The 18,615-nt window shown below is 38.1% G+C and overlaps 1 protein-coding gene across 1 annotated transcript in view; it reads right to left on the reverse strand.

Moving 5' to 3' along the window:
- The window catches only part of LOC130222012 (NLR family CARD domain-containing protein 3-like), a 34,820-nt gene that overhangs the window by 15,868 nt on the left and 337 nt on the right, over positions 1 to 18,615 (reverse strand). The window contains exons 2-9 of the mRNA XM_056454618.1: positions 12,150 to 12,261; positions 11,251 to 11,355; positions 8,835 to 8,927; positions 8,581 to 8,665; positions 7,684 to 7,879; positions 5,769 to 7,566; positions 2,150 to 2,323; positions 1,143 to 1,316 (exon numbers count right to left, since the gene is read on the reverse strand). Of these exons, the coding sequence (XP_056310593.1) occupies positions 1,143 to 1,316; positions 2,150 to 2,323; positions 5,769 to 7,566; positions 7,684 to 7,879; positions 8,581 to 8,665; positions 8,835 to 8,927; positions 11,251 to 11,355; positions 12,150 to 12,193 (2,669 nt within the window). The 5' untranslated portion in view covers positions 12,194 to 12,261. The remainder of the gene's footprint in view (positions 1 to 1,142; positions 1,317 to 2,149; positions 2,324 to 5,768; positions 7,567 to 7,683; positions 7,880 to 8,580; positions 8,666 to 8,834; positions 8,928 to 11,250; positions 11,356 to 12,149; positions 12,262 to 18,615) is intronic.

Consider the following 18,615-nt stretch of genomic DNA (forward strand, 5'->3'; position numbering starts at 1 on the left):
GTGTCAAATGCAGCACTGAGATCGAGCAGTACCAGCACTGTTAGTTTGCCTGAATCTGTATTTAGGCGGATGTCATTGATTATCTTTATAAGGGCGCTCTCTGTACTGTGATGTGGTCTGAAACCAGATTGACAATTGTCTAAACACCCCTTGAAGTTTAAGAACTTGTTAACCTGGTTAAAAACAACTTGTTCAATGATTTTGCCAATGAAAGGGAGATTTGAGATGGGCCTGTAATTGCTCAATAGGGTGTTATCCAGGTTGCTCTTCTTCAAGAGGGGTTTAACAACTGCAGTTTTAAGTGAGTTAGGAAAAATCCCTGAGAGAAGTGAAGCATTTACCACTTTTAGAAGATCCATTTCTAAACAGGTCAACACCGTTTTAATGAATGATGTGGGGAGCGTGTCGAGACTGCAGGTTGATGTTTTCATAACTTGCACGAAGTAAACACTACAAAGAACATCAAAGTGTGCTAAAACATCTGCTTGAAAGCCACACACACACACACACACACACACACACACACACACACACACACACACACACATACACACACACACACACACACACTGCGGACCTGATATTGTACAGTGCTTCAGCAGAAATGTAAGGAAGAAGCTTCACTGCTGAAATGCTGAAACTGTACAGTGTTAATATGAGATATAATATCACAGTTAATGTGAGAACTGCCCCAGTGCACTGCAATATTTCAACAGGTTTAGATTCATATCTGGAGACTAGAAGAGGAGTGAAGTAGGCTACAGAGTTTCTGTTTTCAAAATAAATCTTCAAGACTATTAGAAAAAAAAGGTAAAGAATGAGAATAGTTTCAGTGTAATAATAATCTGGCACTACACATTGCTGCATTCAGTCTAAGTTGTATAAAACAAATTGCCATTAGAACTTGTTTTGTAGTAGGCCAAACTGAAGAATTATTTTACACAAACAGTAAATTAAAATAAATCTGATTTATGAAAACTCATTAAAAAAAACTCCCTTCACATTAATTTATACTATTAATTCATACAAACTGTATCTTCTGTCTGTCATCACCCCATAAACTGAAGATCAGAAAAGAGCTTTCTAGTGTCTTTTTAAAGCCATTCAGTAAAAAAGCACAAGGCCAGTGATGCTCCACATACTTGAGTTTGTCCAGTGTGTAGTTTGGATCCTCCAGTTGTTCAGAGAGCAGCTTGACTCCTGAATCTCCTGGATGATTGTAGCTCAGATCCAGCTCTCTCAGGTGTGAGGGGTTTGAAGTCAGAGCTGAAGACAGAAAACCACAGCCTTCCTCTGTCACCATACAGCCAGACAATCTACAAACACAGCAATAGTCCACATCACACAGTTGGACAATCACACATCTCTTTGTGTTGTGAAGATGCTGACTGCTGTTTCTGCTCATGTCAACAGCAGTGATGAACACACACACACACACACACACACACACATCCTGATTAGCTCTGCTTATTGATCAAGCCCTGAGATCAGCAAACACACTCGCACACTCAACAAGGACTCAACATCATCTGTAGAACTGTACAGAGCAAAGAAGAACAAAAAGCATTTACCTCAGTGTCTCCAGTTGACAGTGTTGACTCTTCAGTCCATCAGAGAGCTTCTTCACTCCTGAATCCTGCAGGTCATTGTTACTCAGCTCCAGCTCTCTCAGGACACAGTTTGAGGATTGGAGAACTGAAGACAAACTCTCACAGCACTGAACAGTGAGATTACACATGACCAATCTGAGAAAGAAGAACACAGATTACATTAACAGTGGGATTTTAGTCATTCATCTGATGTAAAAAAAAAAATAAAATAAAAAAAAATAAAAATCAATCAATCAGATGTTTGATCTCAGACCTCAGTGTCTCCAGTTTACAGTGTTGACTCTTCAGTCCATCAGAGAGAAGCTTCACTCCTGAATCCTGCAAGTCATTGTTACTCAGCTCCAGCTCTCTCAGGACACAGTTTGAGGATTGAAGAACTGAAGACAAAATCTCACAAGACTGAACAGTGAGATTACACATGACCAATCTGAGAAAGAAGAACACAGATTACATTAACATTCCGATTTTTAATAATTTATCTGATGTAAAGAGAGAGAGAAAAAGAAACAAATCAATAAAGTAGGTGTTTGAACTCAGACCTCAGTGTCTCCAGTTTACAGTGTTGACTCTTCAGTCCATCAGAGAGAAGCTTCACTCCTGAATCCTGCAGGTCATTGTTACTCAGCTCCAGCTCTCTCAGGACACAGTTTGAGGATTGTAGAACTGAAGACAAACTCTTACAGCACCGAACAGTGAGATTACAGCCCTGTAGCCTGTGTAGAGGACAAACACAATATTTAGGTGGTCATCTGGGGCCTCATACATTAACAATGCGTACTCACAAAAACTAATAAAGGCACATTTTTTGTGTGTTTTTTGTCCATTGGCAACTCTTAGAGGCAATGAAGTGAAGTTGCAAACAATAAAATATGAACGTTAACAACCACCATGTGAGAAACATAGAAATTAATTAGTAGTTGATAAAATATTAGACACTATTGCAACATGTTTTATAGGAATATCAAATCATTTATACTAGTTAATAAAAAAAAAGTGTGTGCAAATGCAAAATCTACTGCAAAGGCAACATCAAATATTTGAAACTTAAATAGATGAAATATTGAAATATTAAATAGATGAAGTGCAATGGTGTTTTAATGTGAATATTGGCGTTTGTATGGTGCTGTTTTCAAATGCTATATCACAAAATGCTTATTAAATTGATTATAGATATAACGTAATAACTGTTAAAATGAAATGAATTATTTAGATTAATCCAATAATCTATAAATTAGCTGATAGATTAGTCAATATAATAATAGTTGTTAGTGGCAGCACTAGTGTGCTGGTAATTATTGAACTCCCTATGAGGAGTTGACTTCTTCAAGACAAAAGGATTTCTTTGTCTTCTCTAAATTTCCCCAATGGCTGTAACGTTTCTCATCCTGGGTGCAACAGAAACACTGAACACAGGTCTCTGTGGCTGTTCTAAATAAAGTCTAAATAAAGATAACCATGAGTTTGAGTCTGCTCATTTATTTTTTAGTCTAATTAATAAAGGCAACTCTCTCTGCTCGAAGGGCTCATCAACAATATAATGTTACCTTTTTCTTTGCTGACTGCTTTTGCTGAAGAGATTTCATTAACATAATGATATGTATTTATTCAAGGGAAGAGACAGGACAGGGTATTGTGCTCATACATGTGCGTTTAGTTTCAGAGATGCGAAGTAACGAAGAGCAATTCTTTGTTACTGTATAGGTAGATTTTTCTGGTATCAGTTCTTTACTCCACTATTTATTTTTAACTAAACAACCATTATTGGAAGGCAGGGGAAGATGTTTTTTTCTTTCTTTTTTAGGTTTTTATCTATTAAAATAATAATAAAAAAAGAATATGGTCCTAAGATTACAGAGAAAAAAATAACATGACAAAGTTAACAATAATTTTCTGTAGCATCTTTAAAAGTTGCATTGTAAGGCACTTTACAAAATCAAATGAAAACGAGACACAACTATAATAAAACTATTAAAAAGAAAGAGTTATATTCATCGTAAAGATACAAATAAAAACCTAAAATCTAAGATCTACAGATTCCTCCACACCAGTTATAAGGACTGCCTTCCCTGTAATCTTGGCTGCAGCTCCTCAGCTTATCCAGCCATGTCCACCATTTCAGTTCTCTCTAGTACAGCAGTTTCAATCTTCTCTAGTACATCTGATTCAGTGATCTCAAGCACAGCAGTTTCCACACCAAATCCTTTAGCTTCATCACCTGTCATGGCTGCTAACCCTTACTACCTTCCCTAGATGACTGCCTGACCAGAGTCATTTCACAAGATGGCTGCCATGCTCTTATGGTGGCCACATCAGACTCTCCAGCTGTTGTGGATCTCAAGCCACAGTCCTCTGATTTTGCAGATGCCACTTCAGTGGTGTTTTGGTTATTTTATCCTGTTCCACATGATCTGCCATGGTTTACTGTACAGTAGTCCCTGTCTTGCTTTGAGCTTCTCTCTGTCCACCTGTCCTGTCAGTTTCCCCCCTCACCATCTGTCCTGTACTCTGTCACAGTTTCATTAACCAGCCCCTTATCCTTCACCCTTGTTCACTGTAGCGCATCCAGCTTTCTGAATCACTGCTGAATCAATTTCTCCTAAAAAACATACTAATTAATGTGACCACAGTACACCTGATAGTCCACCCCAGATGCCTCTGAGCCTAGAGAAGTCGACGGTGCTTCTGGACACTGTCAATGTAGGGCACCAAAGTAGTCCTGAGCCCATGTGCTGATCTGGCTTATAGATAAATGAGGATTCTTGATGCAGTGCCGCCTGAGGGATTGCAGATCACGGTTGTTCAGCTTAGGCTTGTGTCCTTGTCCTTTACACACTGAAACTCCTCCAGATTTCTTTTAATGATGTTCTGCACTGTTGAAGGTGAAATATCCACATGTCTTTCTCTCTTTCTCTGAGGAACGTTGTTTTTAAACATTTCAATCATTCTCTCTCGTATTTGTTGGCAAACTGGCGATCCTCTGCCTATCTTTGCTCCTAAAGGACTAGATCTTTTTTGGATGCTGTTTTTTTTCAGCAATCATAATTACAATCATCTGTTGACATCACCTGTGTCACATCACATCATTATTATTAGGCCTAAACTGCATATGTCCCAACATGTTTAAAGTGCAGTTTTAATGTTTAGTTATAAAATCATAATTAATATAATGTTATTAATATATTATAATATAATAATTAAACATTAAAACTGCACCTGGATCCACCTTTTTCATTGTTTGTCTGCTTGCACGATTTATAAAAATTAACTCAATTTTCAATACACAAAAAGGACAACACATACAAATTCACAAGTCAGTTATAAAATGGTTCTTAATGAGCGAGGATGACAACAGATGATCTGCATTTCTGAAATTCATCTACTATATTTCAGAGAAGCTGAAGACATGGTTAGAAATCTGGACTGTTAAATATGCTTTTGCCTCACCAGCAACATCAGTGTTTGAAGACAATGTAGGTTAATGGCTTATTTGCTTTTTTAGGGAGAGTTCACTAAAATATTTACTCACCCTCAAATGGTTACAAACAATTATGCGCTTCATTATTGTTGAACACCAAAGTTTTTTTAAAGATGAAAAACATTAGCCATTGACCTCCATAGAAAAGAAAAACAAATGCTATATAAGTCAATGGCTACTGGGTTTCAGCTTTCTTCAAAATATATTTTATGCTGAACAGGAGAAAGAAATTTTTTGAAAGGTTTATAACCCCTTGAGGGTGAGTAAAAAAGAAAATAGCCAATTTTGGGTAAACTATGCCTTGAACAACCACTACCAATTGATTAATCTGAATATTATTAAAAACAATCTAAAATATTAAATAATGAACAATTAAACAATTATCACAGTATATTAAAGTGTCCACAACATAAATATTGTGCATATTTTAATTAGACTTTTTATTGCCTTATTGCCTTATTCCAAAGTGGATTAAACTCATTGATTTCTACACACATTACCATATTAAGACAAAGTGGAAAAAGAGTTTTTGAAATTGTTTCAAATTTATTTAAAATAAAATAGCTCAAAATAAAAACTGTGGAAAAATGAAGCCTTGTCAATACTTTCTGGATGCACTGTATATTGTATTATTTAATAAAAAAAAAGTCTAGTCCTTGAATGGAAGAAGCACTTTGACTTACTGAGCCCTTTTGGAGGATTTGATGACTGCTGATAGTCTGATGAGACACTCGTCTGATCTCTGGAATTTCTGAAGCTCAAACTCCTCCAGCTCCTCCTCTGAGGTCAACAACACAAAGACCAAAGCAGACCACTGGGCAGGTGAAAGGTCAGCAGATGACAGACTTCCTCTACTGAGGTGAGACTGAATCTCTTTCAGCAGAGTTTGATCATTCAGTTCATTCAGACAGTAGAACAGATTGATGGATCTCTCTGGAGACAGATTCCCTTCAAGTTTCTTCTTGATGTATGCAATTATTTCCTCTTTGCTCTGGTCTCTGTCATCCTGCTGTGTCAACAGGCCTCGTAAGAGTTGTCGATTGGACTGGAGTGACAGACCGAGAAGGAAGCGAAGGTAAAGGTCCAGATGTCCATTTTCACTTTCCAGAGCCTTGTCCACTGCAGTCTTCAGCAAATCAATCATACATTTAGTTTTGCTTTTCTGTATAAAAAACAATCCATGCTTCTTGTCGCTGTCTAGAAACAGATGTTGATAAAGGGCTGCAATGAACTCCTGAATGCTCAGGTGAAGAAAGCAGTACATGGTACCAAGAATGATTCCTTTCTCCTCCTTAAAGATCTGGGTACACATGCCTGAGTACACCGATGCCTTATAGACGTCAATGCCACAGTCTTTCAGATCGCTCTCATAGAAGATCACATTGTTTCTTTCCAGCTGCTGGAAGGCCAGTTTCCCCAGTGAAAGGATGAGGTTTGGATCCCAGGAGACATCTGGTGTGTTTTCTCCATCATACTTTCTTCTGCTCTGCTGGATCTGAAAGCGGAGAAAGTGTGTGTACATCTGTGTCAGAGTCTTGGGAGATTCCTGCAGTGTTTCAGCATTAGCCCTGTGTTTCACTTCAGTATTTCTGTTCTCCTTCAAAATGTTCTGGAGAACAGTGGCTGAAATCCAGCAGAAGATTGGGATGTGGCACATAATAAAGAGACTCTTTGACTGTTTAATGTGATCAATGATTTCTCTGGCCTGATTCTGATCTGTGAGTCTCTTTCTGAAGTACTCCTCCTTTTGGGCATCATTGAATCCTCGTATCTCTGTCAGCCGGTCGATACAGTCAGCAGGAATCTTACTGGCAGCTGCTGGTCTGCTGGTGATCCAGATGAGAGCAGAAGGAAGCAGATTTCCCTTGATGAGGTTCGTCAGGAGAACATCCAGAGAGACTGCTGAAGATACATCACGACACGTCTCATTACCAGCAAAGTTCAGAGGAAGACGACATTCATCCAATCCATCAAGGATGAACAGGACTTTGAATCGTGTGCTTCTTGTAAGGTTCAGTCCTTTAGTCTCTGGGAAAAACTGAGTTATGAGGTCTTTTAAACTTTGTCTTTCTTTCTCCTTTAAGTTCATCTCTCTGAATGGAAGAGGAAATATGAAGCTGATGTCTTGATTTTCTTTCCCTTCAGCCCAATCCAGAACAAACTTTTGCACAGAGACTGATTTCCCGATGCCAGCAACTCCTTTTGTCAGGACAGTTCTGATCTGCTCGTCTTGTTCAGCTGCTTCAAACAAATGTTTGCATTCAACCTGTATCTCTAGTGACTGATGACGTCTGGAAGCAGCTTCAATCTGTCTGATCTCATGTTCAGTGTTGACCTGTTCACTCGCACCCTGAGTGATATAGAGATCTGTGTAGATGTTATTCAGAAGTGTGGAGTCTCCTTGCTGAGCAATTCCTTCAAACACGCTTTGAGATTTCTTCTTCAGGCTACATTTAAGCTGATAAATGAAGAACAGCTCACCTAAACAAAGGAGCAAAGAAACAGATTACTTTTAGTCTTAGTCAGAACAGTTTTAGACTTATCTTTTCCAGCTATATTGTTAAATGTCAGTCTGACTGATGGCCATGAGTCTCTTACCCTCAAGAGTATCAGCAGCTTGATCTTGCTTCATCTCTCTCAGGAAGAAGAGTGTGAGATCAAGAGCTGCTTCTGTGATTTTGCTTCTCTTCTCATTAAAGTCCTTTACAAACTCTTGACTGTTTTCTTGTTGTAAGATTTTCCTAAACCTTTCCAGTTCATTCTTCAGAAATCTGTTAATTTCACTCTCAAGATTCTATAATTGAAGACAAGAGAACAATGTTTAATCATTCATTCACACACATTCAATGTAGTCCACAAACAACTCCATAGTTGCAAATACATAATAATGCATTGTACTAAGTGTCTGTTGAATGCTTGATTCTGATTAGCTGGTGAATATTCATATGCTATTTTCAGATAAACGCACAGCTACAGTAGATCCAGGCAGGTTTTGAGCACATTACACTTCCATATCCCTACGCTGAATGATTTAAGATATTTCAAATCTACAACAAGCAAAAATCACACCAAAAGACAACAGAAGGCTTTATATGAGATGTGTAAGAAATTAATCCTACATACAGGAGCAGTCTGAGGATAAAAACAAGATATAAACAATGACTTCATGTGTGGGAACATCAGTGTCTAAGCAAGCATAACCTTTTGTGTTTAAAAGAAGTCTAATAGACATCTAAACATAGATCAAATACGGTTTAGCTAAAACAAGGCTGATTATGAGGTCTGTCTTATGTGATGATTAGTCTAGTTTTGGACTATTGTTAGATGTCTATTAGATTTTTACTGACAGTCCAAATTGAGTCTTTGTTTAGACATCATAAATGAAAAATAACAAAAAAAATTAAATGTGTTGCAGAAGCAGGATCTTTTTCAAAAACCATTTTGTCTGTAATAATATATATATTTTAATTATGAATCAAAATAAGTTTTTCCTACCTGGAAGGTCAACAGGAGATTGTCTGTGAAACTCTTGTGTCTCCTGTGAGTCTCGTCTCCTGAATCTGCTAACTCATATTCAACACTGTTAACAGATAAAACTACTGTAATTATACATTTAGAGGCAAACAGTGAAATATATAAGCACAAACTACTTTACATATATACATATTTTTAACAATAAAATCTCATAATGAATACTGAAATATTAGCAAACAGTCCATGTGTGAGCAATAATGTAAAACACAAAATACCTTTGGGCAGATGATGGCGTTTCCTCACTGAACTTTGGTGGATCCTGTTTTGACCAGTCACTCTTCAGAGACACACATGATCCTGATCTCACACTGAAGACACAAACACACCAGAGGAATATGATTATATAAATTTGGTCTTTTTAATTTAACTTTCAACATAAAATGTTTTAATGCATATGAACGCTATATTGAATTTACAGCAGTCTGTGTAGTACTACCAAAAATCCCTGTCAAAATTATTCAGTTATGAGTCTGTTTAGAGTCCAAAGACATGCGGTACAGGTGAATTGGGTAAGCTAAATTGTTTGTAAAGTATGTGTGTAATTGAGTATGTATGGGTGTTTCCCAGCAATGGGTTGCAGCTGGAAGGGCATTCACTGTGTAAAACATTTGCTGGATAAGTTGGCGGTTCATTCCACTGTGACGACCCCAGATTAATAAAGGGACTAAGCCGAAAAGAAAATGAATGAATAAAAATAAAAAATGTCACTTAGACCACAGAGGGTTCAAATACTTTTGTATGTGTTTATTGTTTTTATTTATACTATTGCGTGCAATCAGTTTATTTCCTTTTGTTTTATTACTGATCATTCATTTGTCTTCATTAATATGTAAGAATTAAGCGTGTACACATATGCAATTTTTTTAACAATAAAATCTCCTGGGGCCTGTTTCAGTAAGGAGGTTCAACCAACCTGGAGTTTAAACCTGAGCTCTGAGTTGATTTACAGAGAGATTAAAAAAGTTTTTTTAGTCGGCACCAGTGGTGTAGTGGTTAGTGCGTCGACACATGCACTTCGGTGTTCACGGCGACCCGAGTTCGATTCCCGCCTTGCGATCCTATGCCGATCCCTTCCCTCTCTCTGCTCCCCACGCTTTCCTGTCTACAATCTCTACTGTACTGTCCATTAAAGGTGAAAACCCCGAAAAATAATTATAACAATAAAATAAAAATAAACTCTGAGTTTTGGGTTTCAGAACAGCGGATCTGAGTGAGGTAAATCAACTTTGAGTAGACCAACTCAGAGTTAAGCGTGCGCACCATGACTATAAAAAGACATAATCAATGGAGTGCAGATATTATGAGTGACCATGGCGACATCTTAAAAAAAGAGATCTCCGTTTCTTTCACCAGCTGAACTTGATGTGCTCAAGCCAAGTTATAGCAGATATGAGCATATATTTAATAAAGCAACACCACTGCATCAGTCAAACAGAGACGCGTGGGAAAACAGCCCAAGTTAATGCGCAATTTTATATTTAAAGTATTTAAATATTTATGTAACATTATAAAATAAGTACTGTTATGTGTGACGTTTATAAAATCTTTACACACGTTCCCACTTTTATACACGTTGATCAGTTTTAATAGATGTAAAACTGCTCTTGTGTGTGTCTGCCATTTTTATTGATCAAGTGATGGAGGTTGATATGACATTTAAAATGTGAGCAGCACTAAACAATAGTTTTTTTATTTATATTCCCATTAATCTAGTAACAGTACATGTCCCTGTGGAAGGTCAGTGAATTTGGGCTAATTATTAAAAAAGGACAAGCCATTCTCGTACGTGACTGTTCTTTGTGTAACTAAAATGTAGGCAATAGCTGTGTTTCCATACAAATATGTAAATTAAATTTACGTGCAAAACTGGAATAATGCATAAAAGACGTGTGAATAAAGCAGCGTTTCCATCCAATAAATCAAAGAGAACAAAATCATCACTTCCTGATTAAACGGGCGCCAAATATCAACATTAAAAACAGAATTTACTGTGGTAGAAGAAGCTGCGTCAATCTTTGCTTTACTTAATAAATGTACTTGCGCCTCTGCTGTATGGATATCTGTTATGTTAATGAACCAAATAAACCTGATTTAACATCCACAAACCGGGATTGAAGCGAACTGAACACACCTTTTATTCCCGGTTACTTTGCGCTCGTCCTCTCTTGATAATATGATTATACACATGACTTCCGCACTCCTACATAAAGTTGCGGTCGGTCCACCGTTTTTGTGTTTATATAACCCCAATATGACTGTCTATACACTATATCTACACACATGTCTGTCCAAACAGCTTTAAAAGTAGATTTTTCTCCATAGGTGCCCTTTAAAAAAGGGGAGGAGAGTTTAGAGAATAAACCTGCTCCTGACCACGTTAGGTTCACAGAGTCAGTTACCAAATGACTCTGAGTTAAAGTTACCTCTCTTTCAGAAACAGGATTGACTTACCCTGCTTTCTCCAGTTTAACAAACCTGCCATACTGAAACAGAAAACCCAGAGTTTCTCTCATTTCAGGGTTAAAATACTCTGAGTTTTCACTTAACCTCCTTTCTAAAATGGGCCCCTGATGAATACTGAAATATTTGCAAACAGTCCATGTGTGAGCAATAATGTAAAGCACAAAATACCTTTTGACTGATGATGGTGTTTCCTCACTGAACTTTGGTGGATCCTGTTTTGACCAGTCACTCTTCAGAGACACAGAGCTGGACACACATGATCCTGATCTCACACTGAAGACACAAACACACCGGAGGAATAAACTGCAGGACAAACCTCAGTCTCCTTTAAAGTTGCAGTATGTAGGATTGACATATTACTAGTGGTTGAACTAGGTATTGCAGTCCAAATTCAAAATATTGGAGTTTTTTCCAGTTGACCCCTCCGATCATGACTCGCATAAGCAGGTTGCCAGATTGAAGAGATTAAAGTTTGTTTAGTTTAATTCAGCACAAACTAATTGTTGACTGAAGGTCTGTCTACACAGGAATCATGGGTAAACAGACGAGTAATGCGCTGCTTTCTCCTTCTGCACAATCTCAGCTTCACTGAAAAACACATTTGACTCTAAAACCTTGTGATGGAACCTCTTGAGTAAAAACTCCCCACAGAAACCAGAGGAGGAACCATATAAAACACTAAACATTATTGTGCAACTGTAAAAATTCATATAGTCTCTAAATCTGAGAGACAACAATAATTAAAAACTTTAAAAGGTTTAACATGCATGTTTTTAATAATTTCATTTCATCTCCTCTATAAGCACTGAAACTGTTCTGCGGTCAGCTTTAATTCTGATGTTGTACAGGACTTTCAACACGACACATTACACATATTGAGCTCTGGTAAATATGACACCAGATCAAGCTGTCTGTAATCTAGACTGATCTAAACACATTTCCTGAAGTTAAACTGAAGCTTTGTCCATCATTTGATCAGGCAATAGCAACACAAATAAGTGCATTGTTGTTGGTCTTTGTTCTTCAGAGAAAGTGTTGAAATAATGGTGTAAAAACAGAGTCAATACCTGTGTTTCTCTGAGAGAGAGTCCTTTACTCGCTTCTCTGCCATACTGCAGCTAAAACACCAATGCAGACATTAGCAGAGCGTTCAGGAAACAATCAGCCGCTGACCATCACCTGGAGATGACAATATACTGAGATTAAGAACATCACACTTTATAGCAATCAATGCTGACTTCACAAACAAGACCTTACTGAAACAGAGCACATGATGAGGGAGAACACACACTGACTTTCATTTCACATCATTCAGAGCACTCCACATGATAGGATTAGGGTCTGCAGCTTCATTGCATATAATTGAAAATTATCTCAAAAATGTATTCAGTCTAGGGCACACAGAATATGTGACTGAAATTAGGTGGTTCCATGCCAAATCTAGAGCAACTACCTCTTATTTTATAATCTGTATACCTGAAATGAGCAGATCTGCAAAGATATATCGCCCTGGTGGAACTATCGTCCCGTCCACTAAAGACGAATTTAGGAATAACTTACCTGATTTTTCTCTATTTCTAAACCAAATGACCTTGATGTAGTAACTAGCAGTATGGATGTTATCTTCACTAACACACTAAATACTGTGGCACCCATCAAATCAGAAAAGACTAGAGAGAATAAAACTACACCATGGTATAACAATCATACTCACGCTCTAAAAACAGCAACTCGTACCCTTGAATGTAAGTGGATAAACCTAAATTAGAGGTCTGCAGAATTGCATACAAAGATAGTATGTCCAGCTATAGGAAGGCTCTAAAATCTTATTTTAAGATTCTTATTTAACACTGCTGCTAAACTAGCAAATAATTGGTTGTTTTCTGAAGAAAATGTCCCACCGCAAATTAGTAGTGATGTTTTTTCAGACAGAAAAGAACAAGTTAAACTTCTTTTTTACTTCTGCAGCGAGCAACCTACATGAATATTCATGAGATTCTCCTAACTGTGGGCGTGTCCTCGAGACAACACACAAACCACTGGAATGGGAAATATTTATACAGTTTCTCTGAGTACAAGTATGTTAATAGAATATTTCAATAAGTAAAAAAAACATTGAAATAATATTATATAGTCTGTCAAGATAACTTCAGGTTTTGCCAATTTTTAATTAATTAATTTAGTTTTTTAGTAATTAATTTATTTAAAATATCATCAGCTGGCAGTTAAGGGTTGAATGCAGTTTGTTTAAGGAACATCAGCTTGTTGTTTTCAGCTGTTTATTTCCTGTTCAACTGGAAGGTCTGCTTTAACTTTACTTTCGAGTTCGAGACTCTGTGATTAGAGTTTTGGTTTTTCCTAAATGATCTGAAACACTCAAGTCAGACTGATATAGAAAAGCACAGATATTTTCAAGGGATTAAAAAGTATACTTTTGACATTGTATATAATGATGTTTTGACATTGGGTTTAAATGGTATTTGAGGCTGACAACTTCGGGATCAGACAGACATTTAAATCCCACTTATAAAAAAATCTCTTTATCATTCTCAAGAGCACACACTTAGCTGATGATTGATAATAAAGCTTGTTTGGCATGCTGTCCCAGGAGAGAGCCCTGAACTTATGAGATCCTCAAGCCTTGGCCTCCGTCCCATTTGCAGGGCGAGAGGGGAGTTTGAGCTCAGGTAGATCTCGATGAACTCTCCTAAGCTTGGCTATGGTATCAATTTGGTATGTTCAATATACTTAGACTGCGTGTTTTTGGACTGTAGGAGGAAACTGGAGAACCTGGGGAAAACCCACACAAGCATGGGGGGAACGAGCAAACTCCGCACAAAAATGTCAACTGGTTTAGTAGCGACTTTAACCGGAGACATTCTTGCTGTGAGGCAACAGTGCAATCACTGAGCCACCATGTCGTCTATCTAAAAAGGAGGGTGAGTAGAGGTGGGTAGGGGGGATTCTTCAAGACAAAGATACTGAGATAAGAAAACTCTGGTTATTTATAGTGAGTTAGGAATCATCTGATTGGCAGGTCAATCGTGAGCTGATGCAGGACCAGCCGTGAACAATCATAAGCATGTGATCCTCTCAAAATTAGTTCACAAATAAGCTTCACTTAAATCGTATCTATGTCAGCAGGCCATAAGTCCGTCTCACTATTGCTGTCTTCCAGCCATCAAAGCATAAAGCTAGTACCAGCCAACAATTAAAAGAACTAAAGCCTTTGCGAAATCTGTTAAAATATAGCACTGGAGGTAACAGAAATCTAGTTAAGAAGATGTGTAAAAACATAACCAGAGAATATCAGTTTTGTGTACAAGTTGCAAACATTTACAGTACATTAAGCAGACCCTTTCGTTCCAAGTTACATACAATGGGGGAGGCATCCAGCAATTCAACAAGAAGAGGCAATACACACAAGTGATAATTACACCATGGAACTGTTAGTGCTCAAAGAAGAAAGTGCTGGTTAGAGTTTGGAGTTTTTTTTAAATAGAGAGGAGTGTTTCTACTGATGATTTGTCAAGCCCCCTCACCTGTGTTAAGCCCACTTCATCAACGCATGTTTTTTTTAAATATGGAGTTATTATAAGAATGTGTCTGGTGCAAATTTGCTAAAATGGTGCAAGTGTCTGATAAAGTGTCAGAGAGTGTGTTTTCTACAGGTGGTTTGTACAGCCCACTCACCTGTAGGAGGCACACTCATTCATTCATCCATTTTCGGCTTAGTCCCTTTATTAATCTGGGGTTGCCACAGCGAAATGAACCTCCAACTTATCCAGCACGTGTTTTACACAGCGGATGCCCTTCCAGCTGCAACCCATCTCTGGGAAACATCCATTCACACTCATACACTACGAACAATTTAGCTTACCCATTTCACCTGTAGCGCATGTCTTTGGGCTGTAGGGGAAACTGGAGCACTCGAAGAAAACCCACGCGAACGCGGGGAGAACATGCCAACGCCACACAGAAACAGCAACTGAACCAGCCAAGGCTTGAACCAGTGACCTTCTTGCTGTGTGGCGACAACACTACCTACTGCGCCACCACATCACTTGAGGCACACTTAAAATTGATATTGTTTTGGGGTTGTCATGTGGTGAAGTTGGGTGAGAAAAGGGGGTCCTGGTTTTATTCACAAAGTGTTCAGGTTATCTCGGAAGAGATGGGTTTTTACTTGTTGTTTTAATACCAGTGAATCTGCAGTCTGAATGGGAATGGGAAGATCATTCCACCAGCGTGGAACATTGAAGGAAAAGGTTTTGTAAAGTGACTTATAGCCTCTTTGTGATGGTACCACATGGCAGTGCTCAATCACTAACCAAAGCCCCTGGATGGTATGTAGACCTTCAGCAGCAGGTGGAGGTAAGAGGGAGCAGTGCCAGTGTCTGTTCTGTAAGCAAGCATCAGCGATTTGAACTTGACACAAGCCTCTACTGGTAACCAATGCAGAGAGATAGAGAGGTGTTATATGGGCACTTCAGTTGGGCTCACTGAAGACCTGATGAAGAATCTGATGATTCACCATATCAAAAGCAGCAGAAAGGTCCAGTAAAAGCAGACCTGATGATATAGAACCTGCTTGGGGTTACCCAGGCCGCCTGCTTAAAGATGGTTGGGATTGTGCCAGAGTGGAGTGAAGTGTTTATGGTGTGTGTTAGGGCCGGCACTATGGTTAAGGAAATGTTCTGGAGGATGTGTGAAAGAATTGGGTCCAGAGGGGCAAACAAAATGCAACGTCCCTACAACGTTGGAGTACATCAATCTGAAGTCATGTTGATGTCTTGTGCTAGCTGGGTGTTAAGGCCATTTCGGTCATCATACAGTAAACATCCGCCATCTTCTCATCAGTGACGTGCATCTAAAAAGTCTCTGGGTCAATGCTTGTAAAGATTTTGGACATCTTAAACATTTTTAATGCTTCCAAAAAGTTTTCAGCAATTATTGCCCATGTCTTGAGGTAGTTTATAATGATGTGATTTACCTTCTATGTGCGATTTGACTGGACAGGAATCACAGGACTGATTTTTCTAATCCCCATAGACAAGAGAAAACTGTGAGAAACACGTAAACCCGGGACATGAAACTTTAAATGGCGGTTGGTCCCAAATGGGAGCAGATATAAATCAAAACTCTAAATTGATTTATAAATGATGTGACCTGTTTATAATTAGAAATAGTCTAAATCTCCCTTTCATTGGCAAAATCATTGAAAAAGTAGTTTTCAACCAGGTTAAGAAGTTCTTAAACTTCAAGGGGTGTTTAGACAATTGTCAATCTGGTTTTAGAGCACATCACAGTACAGAGAGCGCCCTTAAAACATAATCAATGATATACGCCTAAATACAGATTCAGGCAAACTAACAGTGCTGGTATTGCTTGATCTTAGTGCCGCATTTGACACTGTCGATCACAGCATACTTCTGGATAGGCTAGAAAACTGGGTTGGGCTGTCTGGGACGATCCTCAAATGGTTCAGATCTTACCTTGAAGGGAGAGGTTACTATGTCAGTATAGGTGACCATAGGTCAGGGTGGACACCCATGACATGTGGAGTCCCACAAGGCTCGATTCTGGCACCTCTCCTGTTCAACCTTTATATGCTTCCTCTGAGCCAAATAGAGAGAAAGAACCAAATCTTCTACCACAGCTATGCTGATGACACTCAGATCTACCTAGCCTTACTGCCTAATGACTACAGCCCCATTGACACCCTCTGCCAATGCATTGATGAACTGAATAGTTGGATGTAGCAAAACTTTCTTCAGTTAAACAAAGAGAAAAGTCATCAAAAGTCATGAAAAAGAAGTCATTACGTTTGGGAACAGAGATCAGTTTCTGAAGGTGAATGTGTACCTTGGCTCTAAGGGTCAAACAACTAAAAATAAGGTCAAGAATCTTGGTGTGACTCTGGAGTCAGATCTGAGTTTCCATAGTCATGTCAAAGCAGTTAGTAAATCAGCATACTATCATCTCAAAAACATTGCAAGAATTAGATCCTTTGTTTCCAGTGAAGAATCAGAGAAACTTGTTCATGCTTTTATCAGCAGCAGGGTGGATTACTGTAACGGCTTCCTCACTGGCCTTCTCAAAAAGACAGTCAGACAGTTACAGCTCATCCAGAATGCTGCGGCCAGAATTCTGACCAGAACCGGAACATCAGAGCCCATCACACGTCCTCAGGTCTTTACACCGGCTCCCAGTTACATTCAGAATAGATTTTAAAGTAATATTACTGGACTATAAACCACTAAATGGCCTAGGAGCTCAATACATTATAGATATGCTCACTGAATACAAACCTAACAGATCACTCAGATCTTTAGGATCATATAAACTAGAAATTCCAAGAGTTCAGTCAAAGCAGGGTGAATCGTCTTTCAGCTACTAACAGCGCCCCCTGCTGCTGGAATCAGCTTCCAGAAATGATCAGATGTGCTCCAAAATTAGGCACATTCAAATCAAGACTGAAAACACATCTGTTTAGCTGTGCCTTTACTGAATGAGCACTGTGCTACGTCCGACAGATCGCACTATTGTGTTTTTCTCTTCTTTTTCATTCTTTCATAACCTGTTTTAACACATTTTTAATCAGTTTTTTTGCCTTTTTATTTTTCTTATACTTGTCTATTTTATTATTGTCTATGTAAAGCACTTTGAATTGCCACTGTGTATGAAATGTGTTATATAAATATGCTTGCCTTGCTTGCCGAAATTTGATGGTCACTTAAAATTGGAGTCAGATTAAACTCAGAGCAGAAGACAAATATTTCAGAAGCACTAGAAAAGGCTTACAGGAATTTAACCTTCAGCCATTCATCAGATTACATTGTAGGACTGATGGAATGTGCTCGTGCAGTGTGTATCAACCCTCAAGAGACCAAAGCCACAATCATTACCAACCAAAAGCAAAACTGTATTGTTTTAATTAATCCAGTATCAATGCATATCAAAATACCTTTATTTTTGACAACACTACTGCAGGTCTATCCTGAAATATTATTGACTGTGGGCAGGTCCTCAAAACAAAACCCAAACCACTGGAGCTGATTTATAATAGTATTATATTTATACAGTATATGTATACAGTCTCTCTGAGCACAAGTTTGTTAATAGAATATTTCAAGAAGGTAAAAAGAGTAATTGAGATTAAATCTGAGAGGTCTCTTAAGAATACGCAAAGCAGTATTGAACCTATAAAATAAGATTATGTAGTTTGTCATGACATTTTTTAATTTTTTTATTTAGTGAGTACTAAAAGCGCGTCAAGCTGACAGTTAAGGGTTAAATGCAGGTTGTGTAAGGAACATCAGCTTGTTGTTTTTCAGCAGAGTTTCTTCCTGTTCAACTGGAACATCTGGTTTAACTTTACTTTCGAGTTTAAAACTCTCAATGTTTAAAATTATGTTTTGTGCTGAATGACCTGAAATGATCAAATCACCCTGATATAGAAGAGTACAAACATTTTCAGGGTATTAAAATTCAAGTTGTTTTGACACAAAGTTTAAATGACTGTTTTGACAC

The sequence above is a fragment of the Danio aesculapii genome, chromosome 4 (genome assembly GCF_903798145.1).
Source record: "Danio aesculapii chromosome 4, fDanAes4.1, whole genome shotgun sequence".
Lineage (NCBI taxonomy): Eukaryota > Metazoa > Chordata > Actinopteri > Cypriniformes > Danionidae > Danio > Danio aesculapii.